Raw genomic sequence first — 22,865 nt, 5'->3', positions numbered from 1 at the left:
TACCGGATTCTCCTCCTCCTTGGCTTTTTCCTGTTCAAATATAGTTCTATGTATAACAGTTAATTGTTGTATATATTCTTTTGTGCTTTGATCTAAACATTCTAGCGTAGGACCTCCTGATCCCCTGATCTTAGGTACCGGCATTACTCTTCCTGTCATCATTTCATGTGGGCTCAAATGTGTGATTCTGTTTTCCTGACTCCTGTATTGCATTAGAGCCAATGGCAGAGCATCTATCCAGTTTTTCCCTGTTTCATTGCAAATTTTGCTTATTTTAGCCTTAAGGGTCCCGTTTGCTCTCTCCACCATTCCTTGGGATTGGGGGTGATATACGCATCCAAACTTCTGCTTTATTCGGAGTGCCGAGAGTGTCTCTCTCAGTGCCCTTCCTATAAAAGCAGATCCATTGTCTGAACTTAATTGCGTGGGTATGCCAAATCTTGGGATAATTTCTTTTGACAGGAAGTTAATCACCGTTCCAGATCCTTGATCTTTGGATGGCGTTGCTTCTATCCATCTGCTGAATCTATCAATAATCACTAACATGTATCTTTTCCCCCTTACCACCTTTCCCATATCCACATAGTCCATGCATAGATGTTTAAATGGTCCTTCAGGAATGGGTATATGCCCTATTGGGGCAGTAATGCCCTTCCTGATGTTATTCTGAGCACACACCTCACACTGACTTAGTATGTAGTCAATCGAGTTTTGCAGGTATGGTGACCAGAATCCTTCCTTCTTGATCTTTCTAGCCACTTCTCCTCTTGCACAGTGGTCCACTCCATGCGCTTCGCTAATTAGTACGGTTAGTAATGATGTGGGTGCTATGACTAATCCCTCCCCATTTCTCCATATCCTGTCCTGTTGTCCCTGTAGTGCTCCTCTATCTTTCCACATTGCCTTTTCAGCTACAGAGGTTTCCTCCTGTAACTGCGCTACATCCTCTAATGTGATATGAGGTTCGATATCCCCCGTACCTGGCCCTGGGTGCGGCCTTGCTATTTCTACTGGGGCTATCGTAGCCTCAATGCATCCTGACGCTTCTTTAGCTGCCTTGTCGGCTTTGGTGTTTCCCTGTGTGATGCTGTCTGCTCCCTTTTTATGCGCCTGACACTTAATTATGGCTAATTCCCTTGGACCCATCATGGCCCTTATTAAAGCCCTGATTTGACCTTCGTGTTGTATTGGTCCTCCTCCGCTTTTCATAAATCCCCTTTGCTTCCATATTGCCCCGAACAGATGGCAGACCCCGTGGGCATAGGCCGAATCAGTATAAATTTCCACTGCTTCCCCGTTTGCTAGCTCACATGCTCTGGTCAATGCTTTAAGCTCTGCTAATTGGGCCGAACAGGGCTGTTCACATTTCTCTGCTTCTATAACTTCAAGTCCTCCTGGTCTTTGTTCGACTATGGCATAGCCTGCGTGGTTTCCTAAGTGATCCCTGTAACATGAGCCATCTACATACAGTATCCTTTTCCCTTCTGTCACTAGTCCCTCTGCTCTTAAGTCTTTTCTCAGTTTCATAAACACTTTTGTCTCTCTTACACACTCATGCTCCTCTCCCTCATGAGGTAATGGCATGTAATCAGCTGGATTTACTCTGTTGCACTTTATTATCGTGATATCTGGAAATGTAGTTAGCATTCGATAATGATGGATCCTAGCAGGTGTCAGCACAAATTTTCCTTGCTCAATCAATTCAGCTACCTTATGGTATACATGTATGTTTATCGGATATCCCATTGTGACCGTAGCTGCCTTTTCGTACGCCCACCAAGCTGCTGCCAGGCCTTGATAGCACGGAGGGTATCCCATTGCTACGTCGTCTAGCTTGGTACTGTAATATGCTACAGCCTGCCTTCGTCTACCCTTGCAATTTTCCTGCATTAACATTGCTGTAGCAAATCCAGCTTCTCTGTTACTCACAAATAAGTCAAAGGGCTTGTCATAGGTCGGTAAGGCCAATGCTGGTGCCTGTGCCATTTCTCTTTTCACATTTTCAAATGCGTCTGAAGCATCTTTATCCCATTTTAGTTTGGCTTTTAATTCGTCACACCCTGCCTCCTTCATTATCTTTCGTAGTGCCTGCGTTTTTTCGGCATAGCTTTCCACCCATTCTGAACTGAATCCTGTCATTCCCAAAAATGTCATCATTTGTCCCACCGTCTGTGGTTTCGGAACTTTTAGTACTGCTTCTATTTGCTGTGAAGCTATCTCCTTCTGTCCTGCTGATATTTCTCTTCCCAAGTATTCTACCTTTTTCTGGCACAGCTGCAGCTTTTTCCTGGAAACTTTATGGCCCCCTTCTGCTAGTCTTTTCAATAGTTTTAAACTATCCTTCCTGCATTGTTCTTGTGTTCCTGTGCATAATAATAAATCATCCACATATTGTATTAGTGTTCCTTCCAACTGTATTCCTTCTAAATCTGCTCTCAACACCTGATTGAATACATGTGGGGAATGTTTAAATCCTTGGGGCATCCTATTGTATGTGTATTGTTTCCCCTCGTACGTAAATGCAAAGAGATACTGACTTTCTTGAGCTAGTGGCACACTAAAAAATGCCGAACATAGGTCTATTACAGTAAACCATCTACTTTCAGGTGGTATATTTGTCATCAAGGTATAAGGGTTTGGAACCTCTGCTGGCATATCTTCCACTACCTCATTAATTGCCCTTAGGTCATGCACCAATCTCCATTTTTCTCCGTCCGCCTTTTTCACTGGTAGTAGCGGTGTATTACACCTGCTCCGGGTTTCTTTTAATACCCCTGCTTCTATCAATCCCTTAATTGTCCCTCTAATTCCTTCAATTGCTTCTGTCTTGATTGGGTATTGCGGCCTCTACGGCCCCTGGCGTCCTATCTTTAATCTGACTTCAACTGGATTAGCGTTTTTGACCCTCCCTACATCCGTGTCCTGTCTGGACCACAACTCCTGCGGGAGGGAGTTCAAATCCTGCTCTAACCTCTCTCTCCACTCCAGTTCCTGTTTCTCGATTTGCACTCCTATTGTTATCTGCTTCGGTTTCCCAAGCATTTTAACATCCAAAATTATTTTCGTCATTTGTCCATTGCTGGACGTCCAAATATCTACATTGTCTGTCTGGACAAATTCTAAATCTTGTGCTCTCAACACCATTGGTCCTAGGTCTTTTGATCTGTATCCCGGATTCACTTTCAATGTGACATGTGGCTCCGCCCCAGATACAGAGAACCATTTGTTAACCCATTCATTCCTAACAATTGTGAGGGCCACTCCCTCTAGTCCGATTAAAATACTTCCTGACTTTATTTCCTGTTCTCGTCCCGCCTCCCTTTCCCATTTCTCCTGTATCTCAGGTTCCTGCCCTTCATCAAATATCATTGTACTGTGTAATTCTGTTCTTGGCCATTTGGCTTGTGGAACCCAAGTGTTTATAAGCTTTCCCCAAACTTCCCATATCTGTTTTTTAACTTGTTCCTCTATATCTCCCAACCAATATACATTAACCCCTTCCTTTCCTGGTATTTCAAGTGGATACATTCCCATCAAATCAATTCCTTGTTCAGTGCATTCTAATTTCAGTCCTAAACCTAGGATTGCATCCCTTCCCAATAGATTTAAAGGAGTTTTATCACATACTAAAATAGGTACATGGGTTGTCTTATTTCCAATGGTAACAGGCACCGGCGTCGTCATTCGAGCTAATGTTACTTTCCCCGAGAACCCCACAGTTTTTACAAACTGGTTTGACAATGGTAAGTGATCCGCATATTTCGTTTGCATGCACGTACATGTGGCGCCGGTGTCTATCATCATGGGGACCTCGATCCCTCCTACTCTAACGTTAACTATAGGTTCCTGCTCTGCAGTTTCTGTTATCTGTACGTACTGTCCTACCATTTCGGGGTTCTCTGGGCCTCCCTATGGGGAATTCTGATGGTTTACCGGCCCTTGAAACATCGGGATGCTGTTTGGCGATCCTTGGATCAGTTGTTGGCCTGTCTGCTGCTGGTTTTCTCCCTGTCTGGGGAAATTCCGCGGGCAATTCCTTTTTATGTGCCCTGCCTCCCCGCACCCCCAACACACACCTGAAGGGCCAGGCAGTGGTCCCTGTCTCGGAGTCTGATGATTAACCTGTCCCTGTCCTCTCTGATTCTGATAGGGTGGCCTACCACCTCCCTGTCCTTTCCCATTTCTATTCCAGTCAGTCTGACTTTGCAGGGCGTATGGGTTTTGATAATTTAGGCCATAGGCTCCTGGGTTCATGGACAGTGGGAAGGCAGAAATGTTATAGGTTATGACGGGCTGGCCTCCATCTCCGCTCCCCCCTTTGATTAGTGCAGGTGTTTCCTCTGGCTTTTGCTCCACCATCATTGGTGCTATTTTTCTGGGTGCGAGATCCTCTTTTGCCTTCAGTTTATCCTTGCTTTTGATCTCCTCCAACTGTGCCTGAAGGAGTTTACGTTGTACCTCCTTCAGCTGTTTGTCTGCATTCTTTTCATCTTTGCGATGTCTCTCTACTGCATGGGCAACATAATCCACAAACTCTCGGTAATTTTTTGAGTCCAAGCCCACCACTTCCTCCAGCCTTGTCTTAGCTGGGGCTGGCAAGCCCTCTAGGATTGCAGCCCGGAACATGGAGTTGGTCAGTGGGTCTATTAGAATGTCCCTCTCCGTGTCCCTTCTCCACCTTTTTAATTGATTCTCCACATACACAGCTGCATTCTCCTCCTCACCCAGTGGCTCTCCCTTTAGGGTTTTTACATCCATTCGATTGGGGTACACATCCCGCAGTGCCTGCCAGATGTCTTGGCGGTACTGGTTCATTAGTATCCCATCCACCGCTGGGTCATAAGCTGCGGTCGGGATGCCAGCACGTCTCATTACTTCCGCCATTTGGTCCATTCCTAGCACCTTTGTCAGGAGAGCTTTGATGTCGCCCAGTGCCATCCTTTTTCCCACCATTCCCGCCTCCAACTGTCCAATCCACCTTCCAGCCCCATCCAAAATATTGGGTAATTCATTAATTAAATTAGGCAAATCCTGACCTGACCAAGGGATATACTGCGGTCTGCCACCCTTCAGAATCACCGGGAATACCCTTTTCCCTCTCCTATCCACATCTGGAAACTTTACAGGTGGGTGCCTTTCCCGCCTTGATTTTCTTTGCACCCCTAACACTGATTGCCTCCCTTCGTCTTCACTACTCTCTTCTGTTTCTCCTTCCATCTCTCTATATCTTGTCTCTTTTCTCTCTCCCTTTGTGCCCTTCCCTCCTTCGTCATCTGTTCTATGTCATATTCTCCCTCAAAATTCATTGTGCCTGATATAACTGGGTACAGTCCCGTGGAGCTCTGTTTCTCTAAGTATGGGGGTGGGGCTACGTTTGGATCTTCCAATTTTGCTTTTTCCTCAAGTTGTACTGGCATCTGCATTCTACCTCCCCTCCATACCCCTCTTCTCTCTTTCCCTCCTTGTTGGAATAGGGCTAATATCTCTAACTCCTTTTCTCGCTTTTCCCTTCTTTTGCTCGTTTTATCCTTAATCTTATAGTTCTTTATCATTCCCTTCTGGTCCTCACACCTCTCTATGGACCATGTGCCTTCCTCCGGCCACTGTGTATTGGTCTTATTTGTTCTTCTGGCCCATTTTTTAGAGACGTGTTCTATATCTCCCCTAAGGGCTGGGAACTTATCCCCTAACATCTCCACTGGTGTCTTAACTTGGTGCGCCATTACTCATCTTTTTGGATCACTGTCGCAATTTTTGTCACTTAGTCTGTCAGAGTTAGGTATTACAGTGATTATTACTTGCTGTATTGTTTTTCCGTGCTCAGTCCCCTGTTTACCTTTCCTTTGGATTTCTTTTGCCAATATCTGTAATTCTAACCGGGGTCCTGATATCCACTTCCCCGTAGTCCCCTGTCCCGGCACTATTTTCCTCTCCCGGGCCAGAGGGTAGTAGGTTTTCACTTGCTCGTCTATGTGTATAAGAATCCTGTATCGGTCAGATCCCTTTATTAATTTCTCTAGGGTTTCCAATTTTATTTCGTCTATCCAATTCCTATCGACTACTCTTTCCCATTTTACATACGGCCACTCATTCTTTATCTCCTCTAAGTTAATTATGTGTGTAATCTTTTTCCAATCCAGTGTTGCTTCCGTTTTTGTTATTATTCAAAGATTAGTTATTTTCAATCTTGTCACCAGGCAGTTTTGTCAGGGTAATTTTTCAAGTTGTTAGTTATTACCCTACCTATATTCCGACTCTCTCTCTTATTTCTGTCCTTCACGCTGTTTTCTCAGACCAGTTTGTTCAAATTGGTCTTTTACTTCCTCTATTCTAGCTGCTACTCCCCTTTCCTGTGGTTAAAATCCACTCCTGTGCTTTTGACTACTGTATTAGGTCAGAGAGCGATCTCTCACTGATCTCTCTCCCTCTCGGTTGACGTCCCTTACCCGAGGTCCTGGGTAGGTTTGGACTGGCAGGTTTTCCCACACTTACTCTCTTCTGGGCAAGTCGTGACCTGAAAAACCCGCTCCAAACCGCTTGACTTAACCTAATTGCATTACTTTAGCTTTCGGCCTTTTTCCCGTCTCACTTTTTACCCATTCACAGACAATACAGTATTCGCAGCGCGCTTTTGCATGCAAAAATTCTGCTCTTCAGATCAGACTCAGTCTCTCAAAAATTTTTACACAATTTGGTTTTACCTGTGCAGGATATCTTTTTGGGTTGGGGAGATCCAGGACCAGCAGAGAGCCGGGTGCGCCGGGCCTCGAGAAAACCCCTTTCTGACAACAAGGATTTACATGCATGCAAGTCTGCTTACCTTGTTGACAGAAGGCCGGCTGGGGACCTCTCGGTTCCGGTCGGACCACCGTCTCCGCTACTCCTTCCAGATGCTTTTCTGGGCGATCTCTCACCAACCCTGCTAAGCAGCGCCAATTTTGTCGTGGTTCCCCAGGACGACAATTTATTCACATCAATTAAAACAGAGAGTCTGAGCAGCGATCTTCCAAGCAATAGACTTTATTTCTCAGCACAAGAGATAAAGTCGGGAACGTCCGGAACACTCCAAAGAGCCCTTGGGCTTACAATCTTTTATGTACATTTCAGCCTCCTATCTCAAGATCCTTATCTCCCTTTTACAGCCTGTCCTTGGTTGTAATCTTACCCTACAGCCCTATCTTTCTTTGGCCACCATTAATTTTAGTTGACCCTTTATCTGTTTTCTTTGCATTTGGTCGTTCCCTGTTATATCTCTTCGTTTCTTAAACCATGGTGGTTATAACTCTTGCTCTTATCTGAACTTTTCTGTTTGTACAATAATCGTGGTTTTGTAGACTAAGGCCGAATGTGTTTAGAAGAAAAAGACATTCTCTCTGCTGATTTATGGTCCACTATTAAGTTGAACCACCGAGCAGTCTTCCTTGTTTTCTTAAGCGACTATTGTCTGCTTTCCTTAATTAGTGATTGCTATATTACTTCTCTAGTTTCTCCACTTTGATCATATCGACTACACTTGATTATATTAGGTCACACGAAGTTACTTTAGGTTATATACCCATTTTCACTACTTATCTAAATCTGCTTTATTATTTCACTAAAACCTATGAATCTGAATTCCATACTAAACTCATACAATATCCAGTACAATTTCCCTTACAAGTGAATCTGAATTTCATACTAAACTCATACAATATCCAGTACAATTTCCCTTACAAAATCCACTATTCATTTGGGGGAGAAGAGGAGAGAGAGAGAATCTGTGAGGTTATCCATCCCAGGCCCCTCACTCCCTTCCCCATGAGTCTAGACACTGGCAACCCAACACCAGCCCTGGTGCCATGTACCACCTCATTAGGCTGCCGACTGTTGTCACATCATCACCATGGGGGTACGGAGAGCATACGTGTTCTCCATTGGGAACTCCTGAAGCATAGAGACATAGAAACTAGAAGCAGGAGTAGACCATTCAGCCCTTTGAGCCTGCTTCACCCTATATCCCTTGATCCCTTTAGCCCCAAGAGCTATATATAATTTCTTCTTGAAATCAGACAATGTTTTGGCCTCAACTGCTTTCTGTGGTAGCCAATTCCACACACTCACCACTCTCATGCCAGCCTCCTCACTCAGGCCCCAACCCCTTGGCACTGCCTCTGGCAGGGTGTCTGGTGGGTACTGCCTAAAGGGTACTGCCTGGCCATGCCTCTGAACTCCTGGGGGCTTCAATGGTCTCTGAGTGCCCCCAGCATGACCATCACGCATGGTCTTCGCTAATGGAGACCAGCTGATTTGCACCTCTCCGCTGGAGAGGTGGGAACATTCCGGGAGGGGGACGATTGCATGCCAGATATTGAAATCAAGCCAATCTCATGCTAATCAGCCTCACACCCTTTCTGGGTGTGATCTGTTTTGCGGCAGTAGAAAGATGCCAGGGCAATTGTAAACCGTTTGGCGCCAGGTGCGTAACCGATTTTTATGTCCGCATGCTATTTTTCTGCGCTTGGCATGGCAAAGTCGGAAAATCTCCACTGTAGAATCAGTTTTAGATAAGAAATAGCAGAGGAAATAAGTCAATGGTTTGAGTAGTTTATAGCCCCTTTGATTGTAGCTACACTGTGGACAGTGTATAAATCAAGAAATAATGAAGACTTTGAGAAAGGAAGATCTTAATCATCATATAAATCGGATGAATCAAATTAGAAAATTTGAAAAGCCTGAAAGATAAATTCGTAAATTTTCCGCTTTTGAGACTTGGGTTGGAATTTTCCAATGCCATACTGCTTCCAGCAAGAATGAAGGATTTGGTGCTTAGCCAAATCTCCATTCACTGCAGAGAACCCCAACAGCGGGCAAAGTCAGAGAATCCTGGCTTAAGTGCGATTGTGGGCAACCTGACAGCGCTTTTCCTACTGGCCAGAATGGCTGGATCCCATGCCAGAAACTGTGCTTGGAATCTCATTATTATGCACAGCCAATTTCTATTCTGAATCTCCTGGCAGGCTGGCAGCAGATGTATTATTCTAAAAAAAGTTTGTGATTGCACACTATCGTTGCATTCTTCCAAACAAAATTTTAAGTGTCATAAAAGTCTGAAAACCTTTTTTTCAGCAAGCTCGACCATGCAATCTTCCTCCACTGAGTCAATTTATTTGACAGCAGGGAAATTCACACCTGTGGTGGTGGGAGAAAATCACCTCATTTGCTGGTCTCCCACCACCCCACTCCCCCCACACCCCCTTGCATATCTCCCCTGTGGGGAGCTGCAGGGTGGATAAAGGAGAACTATAGATGTCATGTATTTGGATTTCCAGAAAGCATTCAATGGCATAAAAGATCACTAAGCAATGTAAGAGCTCATGGTGTTGGGGGGTGATATGTAGTCTGGACAGAAGACTTTCTTAGTTTGCCAGAGACAAGATAAATAAGTAATTTTCAGTAAACTATAACTAGTTGAGTGCTGCAGGGATCAGTGCTGCAGCCTCAACTATTTACAATCAATATTAAAGACTTTGATAAAGAAACAGGATCGTAGTCAAGGGTCATCTAGACTCAAAATGCTGGCTCTATTCTCTCTCCACAGATGCTGTCTGACCTTCTGAGATTTTCTAGCATTTTCTGTTTTAGAATCATAGTCAAACTTGCTGATGATGATGAGTAGGAAATTGTGAGGAGGATACAATGAGTGCGAATTTACACCATGTCCGCTGTGAGCGCGAATGGCAACTTGGCACAAAATCTTTTGAGAATCAAAAATGAGATTCTCGCCAGTGACATCAGAAAGGGCGGGAATATAATTTCAATACATCTTACTGTAATTAGTGTTTCCCCACCACAATGTCCCCCCACATTTAGAATTCACCCGTCATGTCAGCGAGGTTGACAATTGCTTTTTAAAAAACGTGAAGCAGACAAGGGGAATGTGCAAGGGGGCAAAGAGAAATATAGCCCCCAGGGGATGAGGGATGTGCTCAGCCATTGCCAGGGGTAGGCCCTCTGGGGTGCTCCATTGGGGGAAGGATTGGTGTGGTGCTTGTGGGGGGTGTGGGTTGTATAAAAGTAGGGAAGTCTTGCTGCAACTGTACTGGGCATTGATGAGACTCCATTTGGAGGACTGTGTACAATTTTGAGCTCCTTTTATAGGAAACAATATTGCATTGGAAGTAGTTCAAAGAAAGTTCACTTCCTGGGATGAAGGTTTTGCCTTGTGGACCTATATTCATTGGAGTTTGAAGAATAAGAGGAAATCTTATTGAAGCATAAAATATTGTTAAGGACAAAAACATATTACTGCTGGAATCTAAAACAGGAAATGCTGGAAAATCTCAGCCGGTCTTACAGCATCTATGGAGAGAGAACAGAAGTTTTGAGTCAGAATGACTCTTCGTCAGACTCTTATGACGAAGAGTAATCAAAATTCTGAGGGGACTTGACAGGGTAGATGCTGAAGGAATGTTACCGCTCATGGGGAAACCAAGCAATTTCAAAATGAGAGATCTCCTATTTAAGATGGAGATGAAGAGAAATGTCAACTTGAAGGGTTGTTAATCTTTGCAATGCTCTTCCACAGAGAGCAGTGGTGACTGGGTTATTGAATATATTGAAGGCTGAGTTAAACTGAGTTTGATTGACAAGTGTGTCAAACATTATAGGGAATTGGCAGGAAAGTTGAGTTTAGACCACGTATCAGCCATTACCTTATTGAGTGGCAAAGCAAGCTTGATGGGTTAAATGGCCTACTGTTCCTATTTCTCAAGTTGGTGGAAGCCCGTGCATGTAGTTAAAATAGCAATGGACCTGAAATTGACTAGGGGACAGTAAACAAAGTACACAAATAGACTGGTGAAATGGCAGATATGTGAGAGATGAAACTTAATGCAAAGAAATGTGAAGTGAAAAATCAAGAGAGGAAATGTGAAGGGTTGTTAAAGGGTGGACGAATAGGATTCGCAAACAGGAATCTTTGAAGGTAGCAGGACAAGTTGGTGCAGTAGTTCAAGTCTTGGGGAACCTTGGCTTTTATAAAGGAACGAAATTATGGTGAACCTTTATAAAAATTGCTGGTTATGCTTCAGTGATGTGGTTGTGTCCAATTCTGGGTACCACACTTTACGAAAGATGGAGAGGTTAAAAAGAGATTTACTGGAATGGTACCAGTTATGAGGGACTTTGGTTATGTGGAGAAAATAGAATTATTAGAATCATAGAATCTGTACAATGCAGAAGGAGGCCTTTCAGCCCATCGAGCATGCACTGACAACAATCCCACCCAGGCCCTATCCACGTAACCCCACGTATTTACCCAAGTCCCCCTGACACGAAGGGGCAATTTAGCGTGACCAATCAGCCTAATCCACATATCTTTGGAATGTGGGAGGAAACCGGAGCACCCGGAGGAAATCTACAGAGACATGGGGAGAGTGTGCAAACTCCACACAGTCACCCGAGGCCGGAATTGAATCCAGGTTCTGGCGCTGGTGAGGTAGCAGTACTAACTACTGTGCCACCGTACCACCCTTGGAGGAGGTTACGGGACAATTTAATAGAGGCATTTGAAACAGTGAAGCGATTTCATAGAGTAGAGATGGAAAAAATTCTTCCACTGACAAGGGGGTTGTTACCAGATCTCTCAGATTTACCATAATTGGCAAAAAACCCAGTTTGGAGCTGAAGAGAAATTTATTTGTGCAGTGAATTGTTTTAAGTTTTTCAAGTTTATTTATTAGTGTCACTAGTAGGCTTACATTAACACTGCAATAAAGTTACTGTGAAAACTCCGGTGCCTGTTCGGGTACACTGAGGGAGAATTTTAGCATGGCCAATACACCTAACCAGCACGTCTTTCGGACTGTGGGAGGAAATCTAAGCACCCGGAGGAAACCCACGCAGACACGGAGAATGTGCAGACTGTGCACAGACGATGACCCACGCCAGGCAGCAGTGCTAATCACTGTGCCACCGTGACATGTTATGGTTTGGAATCCATTGCCTGAAATGGAGTTGTCAGCAGATTCAGATGTAATTTTTAAAAGGGTATAGACTTGAAAAGTAGAAACTTGAGTGGCTATGTGGAAAGCAGAAATGGACGATTGGATGAGTGCAGCTCCAACAACACTTGAGAAATTTGACATCATCCAGGACACCTTGGTGGCACCCCATCCGCAAACATTCACTCCCTCCATCACTGATACACTGTGGCAGTAGTGTGTACCATCTAAAAGATGCACTGCAGCAATTCATCAAGGCCCCTGAAATGGCAATGTCCAAACCCACAACCGCTACCATCTAGAAGGACAAGGGCAGCAGATACTTGGGACACTGCTATTATGTATTTAAGAGGATTGCAAGGCTGCTTTAAGAGCTGATCACATGTTTTAATAGTGTGATTTGGTTGTGTGCTCAGGCTGCTGTTTTCTTTCAGTTTTATATTTGATGCGGCTCTTCAATGAAACCTGTTATGTGTTTATTTGAATCTATGGGCATGATCTGACTGGCTCACAAAGCTCCGAGCTGTCATAAAAACTGACAAGAGTTGGAAGATTGCAGTGCTGAACTTGCCCAAAAAACTGGTGTGGAAACTCCTGTTTTCAGACTTTATGACACTTAACATTCAGGGAAATGGCGCAAGTGCTGGAAAATGGGAATAGTGTGCCTTTAGCGTAGTTATTGTCGCTGCAGATTCGATAGGCCAAAAGGGCTTTTCCACACTGTATGACTATGACTTTCAATATGTTTGGGGTGATTGTACCCTATTGACAGAGTGTGGGAAGATGACATGGGTAACTCACTGAAAATTCTAACTGTTAAACCTAAGTTTGACGGGGAAGCCAGCTGTAGAGTGTTTGGGAGCCATTGAGCAGACGCCCCGATTTCTCAGTGCACTGGGGAACTCCTGCCGCCCCCCCCCCCTCCCAAATCATGGCCATGGCACTCGGTCCCCATTGGTGGGGACCATGGGGTGATTCTCATTGGTGAAACCTCTAGCCGATGAGGGAGGAAAATGCCTGGGAGGCTGGAAATGGCTGTGCCGGACACGTTAGTGCCATGCAAATTTATATCGACTGTGTGTCCAGATACGCCAGCGAAACAGGGCTGAGAAGATGGCTTTCGGTGCAAGACTGGTTCATGCCTGGCATGAAGGCCTCGTGCCCTATCTTCCCGACCGGAAAGTTCATGCATACCACAGCTTTTGTTTCTGTGTAAAACTCACAACCACTAACATTGTTACACCTGCCACTTAGAAGCTCCCCTCCAAGCCATCACCATCCTGACTTGGAAATATATCGCCATTCCTTCACTGTCACTAGGACAGAATCCTGGTACTCCCACCCTAGCAGCACTGTGAATGTACTATACCACAAGGATTGCAGCAGTTCAAGAAAGTAACTCACCACCACTTAAGGGCAATTAGGGATGACATAGCCAGTGACGCCAAAATATTCTGTAAACTATTATTTTTTTAAATTGTTAGTGCTTCCAAAGAGGAGGCATGGACATGATGGGTCAAATTACCTCCTGTGCTGTCTAATGGATGAGTTCTCATTCAGATAAATAATGTCATGTCTTATAAGTGATCGTCATTTTAACTTCACATTTGTTCAAAAGATTAGTTTAGTAGGTACTGAAATTATTAACTCTTGCCTAAGTATTAGTATTAATTTCAGTAAGTATGTAAATTTTCTTTATTTACAGATTACCAATATAGAACTCTGGCCCAGGCATGTGATCAGAAAATTAGCATTGGGCTAGCCAGATCTCAAGATGTTGACCTTCGTTTTTTTTTACACCCTCCTTTACCAAAAGTAATTGAGGTTAGTAAATCCATTCATATTTTTTGGTGTCTTAGATTTAATTTTCCATAAAGTGATGACCTTTATGTGTAATTAATTTGATGTGCATTTATGTCCCAATGGGAATGTTGGTGTGAAGCAGTTTCAGTTCACCTGAATGGGTCAGCGAATTTTAAATGCCCAAAATTGCAAGAAGCAGAGCAACCATTTTGGTTATAATGAACATTGAACCTTTCCAGAATTCAAGGCCATTAGAATTACGAGAAAAGTAGAGTGAAACTCTTTGGAGGGAGTACCACTCCTATTTGTTGTTTCAGCCCACAGTTTTAGAACTGCTGCTATAGGATATCCATGAGACATTCGTAACTATATAAGTATAATTAAGTGAAGAAAGACCACGATTATTTGCACTGTCGAGATATTAAACAATTGGGTCGTTTTCCATCTGGCACACCCTGTCCCTCGATGGTACATAAGGGTGGATTTTGCCAAAAAGATCCATTTGATATATTGCCAGAACAAAATCATTTCATGGCGCATGTTTAAGAAGGGCTGCAGGGAAACGCCTGGGAATTACAGGCCGGTGAGCCTGACATCTGTAGTGGATAAGTTGTTATTCCGAGAGACAGGATCTACAGGCATTTAGAGAGGTAAGGACTGATTTTGGACAGTCAGCATGGCTTGGCTTTGTGAGTGGGAGATCGTGTCTCACAAATTTGATTGAGTTTTTTGAAGGGATAACCAAGAAGGCAGATGAGGGCGGTACAGTTGATGTTGCCTACATGGACATCAGCAAGGCCCTTGACAAGGTATCATGGTAGGTTGTTGCATTAGGTTAAATCTCATGGGATCCAGGGTGAGGTAGCCAAATGCAATCAAAATTGGCTTGATGACAGAAGATAGTGTGTTGGTGGAGGGTTGTTTTTCAAACTGGAGGCCTGTGACCAACGGTGTGCCTCAGGGATTGGTGCTGGGTCCATTGTTCTTTGTCATTTGTATGAATGATTTGGATGAGGATTTAGGAGGCATGGTTAGTAAGTTAAAGAACAAAGAACAATACAGCACAGGAACTGGCCCTTCGGCCCTCCAAGCCTGCGCCACTCATGTGCCCAACTAGACCATTCGTTTGTATGCCTCTATTCCCAGTCTGTTCATGTGGCTATCTAGATAAGTCTTAAATGATCCTAGCGTGTCTGCCTCCACCACCTTGCCTGGCAGCGCATTCCAGGTCCCCACCACCCTCTGTGTAAAATACATCCCCCTGACATCTGTGTTGAACCTTGCCCCCCTCACCTTGAACCCGTGACCCCTTGTGTTCGTCACCTCTGACCTGGGAAAAAGCTTCCCACTGTTCACCCTATCTATGCCCTTCATAATTTTATACACATCTATTAGGTCACCCCTCATCCTCCGTCTTTCCAGGGAGAATATCCCCAGTTTACCCAATCTCTCCTCATAGCTAAGACCCTCCATACCTGGCAACATCCCGGTAAACCTTTTCTGTACTCTCTCCAAAGCCTCCACATCCTTCTGGTAGTGTGACGACCAGAACTGGACGCAGTATTCCAAATGTGGCCGCAACATCATATGCCAACTTTTATATTCTATGCCCCGTCCAATAAAGGCAAGCATGCCATATGCCTTCTTCACCACCCTCTCCACCTATGCTGCCACCTTTAAGGATCTATGGACTTGTACACCCAGGTCCCTCTGTGTGTCTATACTCCTGATGGTTCTGCCATTTATTGTATAGCTCCCCCTTACATTAGATCTACCGAAATGCATCACTTCGCATTTATCTGGATTAAATTCCATCTGCCATTTCTCCGCCCAATGTTCCAGCCCCTCTATATCCTGCTGTATTCTCTGATAATGTTCATCACTATCCGCAACTCCAGCAATCTTCGTGTCGTCCACAAACTTACTGATCACACCAGCTACATCTTCCTCCAAATCATTTATATATTTTATAAGTTTGCAGATTACACCAAGATTGGTGACATAGTGGACAGCGAAGAAGGTTATCTAGGATTGCAACGGGATCTTGATCAATTGGGCCAGTGGGCTGATGAATGGCAGATGGAGTTTAATTTAGATAAATGTTTGGTAATGCATTTTGGTAGATCGAACCAGGGCCTGACATACTCAGTTAATGGTAGGATGCTGGGGGAGAGTTGTAGAACAAAGAGATCTAGGGGTACAGGTTCATAGCTGCTTGAAAGTGGAGTCGCTGGTGGACAGAGTGGTGAAGAAGGCATTTGGCATGCTTGGTTTCATTGTTCAGAACATTGAATACAGGAGTTGTGACATCTTGTTGAAGTTGTACAAGACATGGGTGAGGCCACACTTGGAATACAGTGTACAGTTCTGGTCATAAAGAACAAAGAACAATACAGCACAGGAACAGGCCCTTCGGCCCTCCAAGCCCGTGCCGCTCCCTGGTCCAAACTAGACCATTATTTTGTATCCCTCCATTCCCACTCCGTTCATATGGCTGTCTAGATAAGTCTTAAACTTTCCCAGTGTGTCCGCCTCCACCACCTTGCCTGGCAGCGCATTCCAGGCCCCCACCACCCTCTGTGTAAAATATGTCCGTCTGATATCTGTGTTAAACCTCCCCCCCCCTTCACCTTGAACCTATGACCCCTCGTGAACATCACCACCGACCTGGGGAAAAGCTTCCCACCGTTCACCCTATCTATGCCTTTCATAATTTTATACACTAATTCACATTATAGAAATGATATTATTAAACTGGAAAGAGTGCAGAAAAGATTTACTAGGATGCCACTGGGACTTGATGGTTTGAGTTGTAAGGAGAGGCTGGATAAACTAGGACTTTTTTCCCTGGAGCGTAGGAGACTTAGAGGTGTACTCATAGAGGTCTATAACATAATAAGGGGCATAGATCAGCTAGATAGTCAACACCTTTTCCAAAAGGTAGGGGAGTCTAAAACTAGAGGGCATAGGTTTAAGGTGAGAGGGGAGAGATACAAAAGGGTCCAGAGGGGCAATTTTTTCACACCGAGGGTAGTGAGTGTCTAGAACGAGCTGCCAGAGGTGGTAGTCAAGACAGGTACAATTTTGTCTTTTAAAAAGCATTTAGACAGTTACGTGGGTAAGATGGGTATAGAGAAATAGGGGCCAAACGCAGGCAATTGGGACCAGCTTAGTGGTTTAAAAAAAAGGGCGGCATGGACAAGTTGGGCCAAAGGGCCTATTTACATGCTGTAAACCTCTATGACAACTCAAACCATCAAGTCCTGTATCCTGCTTTCAGATCTAAAGTCAATTGTACTATTGCTTTAACTCTTCAATTGAGTAGGTACAGAGGAAATGTTAGGGGTAAGTTTTTCACTGAGAGGGTGGTGGGTGCTTGGAATCGGCTGCCGGTAGTGGTGGTGGAGGCGGATTCGATAGGGTCTTTTAAGAGACTTTTGGATAAGTTCATGGAAGTTAGTAAGATAGAGGGTTATAGGTAAGCCTGCTGTAGCTTTTCTATGTTCTATATAAATATTCACCATAATGGAACATCCACCAGCCTGTGGGGTAGGGAATTCCAAAGATTAACAATACTCCTAAATAGTCAATTCCTCATCCTGAGACCGTGCCCCCATGTTCCAGATTCCCCAGCCAGGAAAATCTTAGTGTCTACCCAAAGACCCTTCAGAATCTTGTTTGTTGGGGAAATGAAAAAATATCATTTAGGACTGACATGGGGAAAGGGCTCAAAGTCATCATTATGCACATACTCATACATTCATGGGGTTATGGGGATAGGGCATGGGTGGGGTCGGTGCAGACTTGATGGGCCGAATGGCTTCCTTCTGCGCTGTAGGATTCTATGATCAGTTAGCGGTTACAGCAAATCCATGAGATATTGTTTGTGTCATGGGGCATTGTGATATCAGATAACTGGGAAACTCCCATCTCTCCAACGACACTGGTCTTGCAGTCTGCCTCTCCGTTATCAGTGAAAATTACTGGATAGCCATTCTCTATCTGTCCCTGGAATTCTACGCTGTCTGCTGCAAGGAGAGGAAGCAGAGAGTTATGAGTGTGAGAAATAGATTGTGTAGGGAGGATGAATGGTAAAATCTGCTACCAAATAAACCTGTTGGACTTTAACCTGGTGTTGTTAAACTTCTTACTGAACCTGACCATGACAGATAGGTGTGAGAGGACAGTAAGATGACTATGTGTCAGTGTTCGCTCTTCAGATGGGAATATGTGGTTATGCAGAGAGAGAGAGCAATGAGTGGAGTGCAAGGTGTATTGCTCTGAGGCATGCTGCACAGCAGAATGCTGTGAAAGGCAGAGTCTGGAGGCTAGCATTTGAATATGGGATGCCAATCATCTTTCCTGTCCTTGTTTCTTCAGCTGCTTTCAGCCATACCTGTTTGATTTGAGAGGCTGGCCTTTTCCTCCTGTCAGTGCTGGACAAAACCTGTCTTCTGACATTCATAGCCTGCAGTATTCATTCATAGCCTTCAGGGAAGCATGAGAGAACCAATGCTGAGGAGAGGTCTTCCCACATTCCCAATTGGATCCATCCTTCTACTTGCCCTGTGCTATGTGGCAGACTTGCAATGGAGCCATTCTGACTATATGCAACTCCACCCCAACCATGCCAGAAGTAGATCAATTCATGTAAACATTCTGCACATAAACTCAGTCTGAGAACCTGAAGGTTATGCATAATTGATTTTTGTATCATTGCAGTGAGCAACACTGAACAATTGTGAACAATTAGAATTGATTTTTGTATCATTGCAATGAGCAACACTGAACAACAATTGTGAACAATTATATAAAAATAATGTCCTGTTCTCATGTTTATTTCCTATTTGCAGAACTCCTGCATTGAAGATGAGCTAAGGTGTCTGCTGGCCTCCCTACCACAGTCTGAAGTGGATCAGTGCGTTCAGTACTTTACTTCTCTTGCTCTACGAGAAAGTAATCAGTCTTTGTCAGCACAAAGGGTAAGCTTCGAAGATCCAGTTCTATGCTGTCATCCTTTTGCAACATTGCTGGAACATTTACTACTTTAGGACAAGATGATATCTGGTTTTAGTTGTTTACTAAGGTCTACAAATACAATATCCCTAATGGCCTGGAGTTACACCATTGCATCAGCAATTGTGCAATCCCTAATAGATGAGGTTAAACTGTTTTAAGCTTTGACATGCAACTTGAAATTTTTTTGTGCCAGCCTGGCTCAGGAAGTACAAGGAGTCAAGCTCTAATTATGACTTAACACATAGGGCGGCATGGTGGCACAGTGGTTAGCACTGCTGCCTTACAGCGCCAGGGACCCGGGTTCAGTTCCGGGTTCACTGTCTATGTGGGTTTCTTCCGGGTGCTCCAGTTTCCTCCCACAGTCCAAAAATGTGCAGGTTAAGTTGATTGGTCATGCTAAATTGACCCTAGTGTCAGGGGTTAGCAGGATAACTATGTGGGGTTACGGGAATAGGGCCTGGGTGGGATTGTGGTCGGTGTAGACTCGATGGGCCGAATGGCCTCCTTCTGCGCAATGATACTAGGCTGAGAGTAGTGAAGAAATGCTGCATTGTCACAAGTGCTTGAATGGGATGAAAGCTGTGGCGAAAGCAGAAAATGCTGGAGAAACGCAGCTGGTCTGGCAGCATCTCAAGAGAGAGGAACGGAGTTAATGCTTTGGGCCCAAGATGACTTCTTTGGAACTGGAGAGAGGTGGAAACGTAGTGGATTTTGTTTTTTTTTAATGAGGAGGGCAGGTGGAGCAAAATAGAAGGTCAGGGATAGGTTTGAGTGTGAGAGATTAAATGACAAAGATGTCATGGAACACAAGACAAAGAGGGTGGTAATGACAGTATTAAAGACTTAACACCAGAAATCTCCGACCTCGCCCACGACTGGGATTCTCCGATCCCGCTAGCAGCGGGTCAGGGCAAATGTAAACATAGAAACATAGAAAAACTACAGCACAAATAGGCCCTTCGGCCCACAAGTTGTGCCAAACATGTCCCTACCTATAACCCTTCATCCTATTAAGCTCCATGTACTCATCCAGGAGTCTCTTAAAAGACCCTATTGAGTTCGCCTCCACCACCACTGACGGCAGCCGATTCCACTCGCCCACCACCCTCTGTGTGAAAAACTTACCCCAAACATCTCCCCTGTACCTACCCCCCATCACCTTAAACCTGTGTCCTCTCGTAGCAGACATTTCCACCCTGGGAAAAAGCTTCTGAGAGTCCACCCGATCTATGCCTCTCAACATCTTATACACCTCTATTAGGTCTCCTCTCATCCTTCGTCTCTCCAAGGAGAAAAGACCGAGCTCCCTCAGCCTATCCTCATAAGGCATGCCACTCAATCCAGGCAACATCCTTGTAAATCTCCTCTGCACCCTTTCAATCCTTTCCACATCCTTCCTATAGTGAGGCGACCAGAACTGAGCACAGTACTCCAAGTGGGGTCTGACGAGGGTCTTATATAGCTGCATCATTATCCCCGGACTCCTAAACTCAATCCCTCGATTGATAAAGGCCAGCACACCATACGCCTTCTTAACCACCTCCTCCACCTGCAGGACCGATTTTAGAGTCATAGAAAGAATCATAGAAACCCTACAATGCAGAAGGAGGCCATTCGGCCCATCGAGTCTGCACCGACCACAATCCCACCCAGGCCCTACCCCCACATATTTACCCGCTAATCCCTCTAACCTACGCATCCCAGGATTCTAAGGGGCAATTTTTAACCTGGCCAATCAACCTAACCCGCACATCTTTGGATGTGGGAGGAAACCGGAGCACCCGGAGGAAACCCACGTAGACACGAGGAGAATGTGCAAACTCCACACAGACAGTGACCCGAGCCGGGAATCGAACCCGGGACCCTGGAGCTGTGAAGCAGCAGCGCTAACCACTGTGCTATCGTGCCGCCCTATGGACCCGGACCCCAAGGTCCTTCTGATCCTCTACAGTACTAAGAGTCTTTCCCTTTATATTGTACTCCTTCATCCCATTTGACCTACCAAAATGGACCACGACGCATTTATCTGGGTTGAAGTCCATCTGCCACTTGTCCGCCCAGTCTTGCATCCTATCTATGTCCCTCTGTAACTTCTGACATCCCTCCAGACTATCCACAACCCCACCAACCTTCGTGTTGTCGGCAAACTTACCAACCCATCCCTCCGCTTCCTCATCCAGGTCATTTATGAAAATGGCAAACAGCAAGGGTCCCAGAACAGATCCCTGGGGCACATCACTGGTGACCAACCTCCATTTAGAAAAAGACCCATCTATACCCACTCTCTGCCTCCTTTGGGCAAGCCAGTTCTGGATCCACAGGGCAGCAGCCCCTTGGATCCCATGCCCTCTCACTTTTTCTAGAAGCCTTGCATGGGGGACCTTATCGAACGCCTTGCTAAAATCCATATAAACCACATCTACCGCCTTCCCTTTGTCAATGTGTTTAGTCACATTTTCTAAGAACTCCACCAGGCTCGTAAGGCACGATCTGCCTTTGACAAAGCCATGCTGTGTATTCTTGAGCATACTAAACCTCTCTAAATGCTCATATATCCTGTCCCTCAGGATCTTCTCCATCAGTTTACCAACCACTGAGGTTAGACTCACCGGTCGGTAATTACCTGGGCTACCCCTATTTCCCTTCTTGAATTGGAAATCCTGTTCTAAAGCTTTGGTCCTGAATAGGTCCAGGGCTTCACAGCTCCAGGGTCCCGGGTTCGATTCCCGGCTCGGGTCACTGTCTGTGTGGAGTTTGCACATTCTCCTCGTGTCTGCGTGGGTTTCCTCCGGGTGCTCCGGTTTCCTCCCACAGTCCAAAGATGTGCGGGTTAGGTTGATTGGTCAGGTTAAAAATTGCCCCTTAAGAGTCCTGGGATGTGTAGATCAGCGGGTAAATATGTGGGGGTAGGGCCTGGGTGGGATTGTGGTCGGTGCAGACTCGATGGGCCGAATGGCCTCCTTCTGCACTGTAGGGTTTCTATGTTTCTAGGTGTTAATAGCAGAACAGAGGTCATCATAACCTGAAAGCAAAATAATAGAATGTGCTAATAGCAGATAAAGGGTCAGTGCTATCTGAAAACAAGATACAGACTGGCACCTTGGGATCTGGGGAAGCTCATGGTCTGAAGTTGTTGGACTCAGTGTTGAGTCCAGAAATTTTTAAAGTGCCCAATCAGAAAATGAGGTGCCGTTCCTCCAACTTGCATTGGGCTTTACTGGACCATTGTAGCAGACCAAGGAATGATACGTGAAAACGAGAGCGAGATAGTGAGTTGAAATGGTAAGCAACCTGAAAGTTGGGACCTGCTTGCAAACTGAGTGAAGGTGTTCCAAAAAGAGGTCGCTCCGCCGAAGTTTAGTCTCCCCAATGTCGAGGAAACTGCATTGTGAGCATCAAATATGATACAAGTAAATCGCTGCTTCACCTGAAAGAAGTGTGTTGGACATTAGATGGTGAGGAAGGGGAAGTAAAGGATGTTTGAAGGAGTGTTCCAGCATTTTGTTTTTCTTTCAGATTCCCAGCATCTGCAAAATTTTGCTTTTATGACAAATGTGGACCAATCTGCCTATATACAACAACTGAGTTTTATAGCACTGTGACTGAGCAATATCTGAGCTAGAATGATCTAAAATGAATCTGACTGGCCTGCTGTCTTCCCATTTCCCTGTAGCTTTCTTCACATCAAGTATTTATCCAATTCTCCATTAAAAATGTAGTAATCTCTGCCTGTGACAAATCATTCCAAAGTTCATCAACTCTCTGAATTCAGAAATTTCTCTTAACTTTTCTCCTTGGTGGCCAGTGTAAATTGATGGCTTCATCATCACTGACAACTCAACCAAATTATCCTAACAAAACTGATGAAATCTCCTCTTATCTTTCAATGAAAAAAGTTCCAGTATTTGAAATCTCTTCTCATAACTGCAGTTTGCCAGTCCTTTGTTTTCCCAAAGACTTACTTTATTCATAACATTTATAATGGTATATTACAAAGTTCAAAGTCGATTTTGAATAGAGTGCAGATCAGATCATTTCTTTCAGTACAGTGTGTGGCACTCT

The 22,865-nt window shown here is 44.7% G+C and overlaps 1 protein-coding gene across 12 annotated transcripts in view; it reads left to right on the top strand.

The window, feature by feature from the left end:
• Positions 1–22,865, top strand: part of serac1 (serine active site containing 1) — a 232,373-nt gene that overhangs the window by 73,173 nt on the left and 136,335 nt on the right. For all 12 annotated transcript variants that reach the window (XR_013499660.1, XM_078230002.1, XM_078229996.1 and 9 more), the window contains 2 exons: positions 13,687–13,805; positions 18,638–18,766. Coding sequence is in view for 11 of the 12 variants with exons in the window: in XM_078230002.1 (XP_078086128.1) it covers positions 13,687–13,805; positions 18,638–18,766 (248 nt within the window). In the remaining variant the exon portion in view is untranslated. The remainder of the gene's footprint in view (positions 1–13,686; positions 13,806–18,637; positions 18,767–22,865) is intronic.

Source organism: Mustelus asterias, chromosome 15, assembly GCF_964213995.1.
Source record: "Mustelus asterias chromosome 15, sMusAst1.hap1.1, whole genome shotgun sequence".
NCBI classification, from domain to species: Eukaryota; Metazoa; Chordata; class Chondrichthyes; order Carcharhiniformes; family Triakidae; genus Mustelus; species Mustelus asterias.
This window is presented reverse-complemented; position numbering and strand designations above follow the sequence as displayed.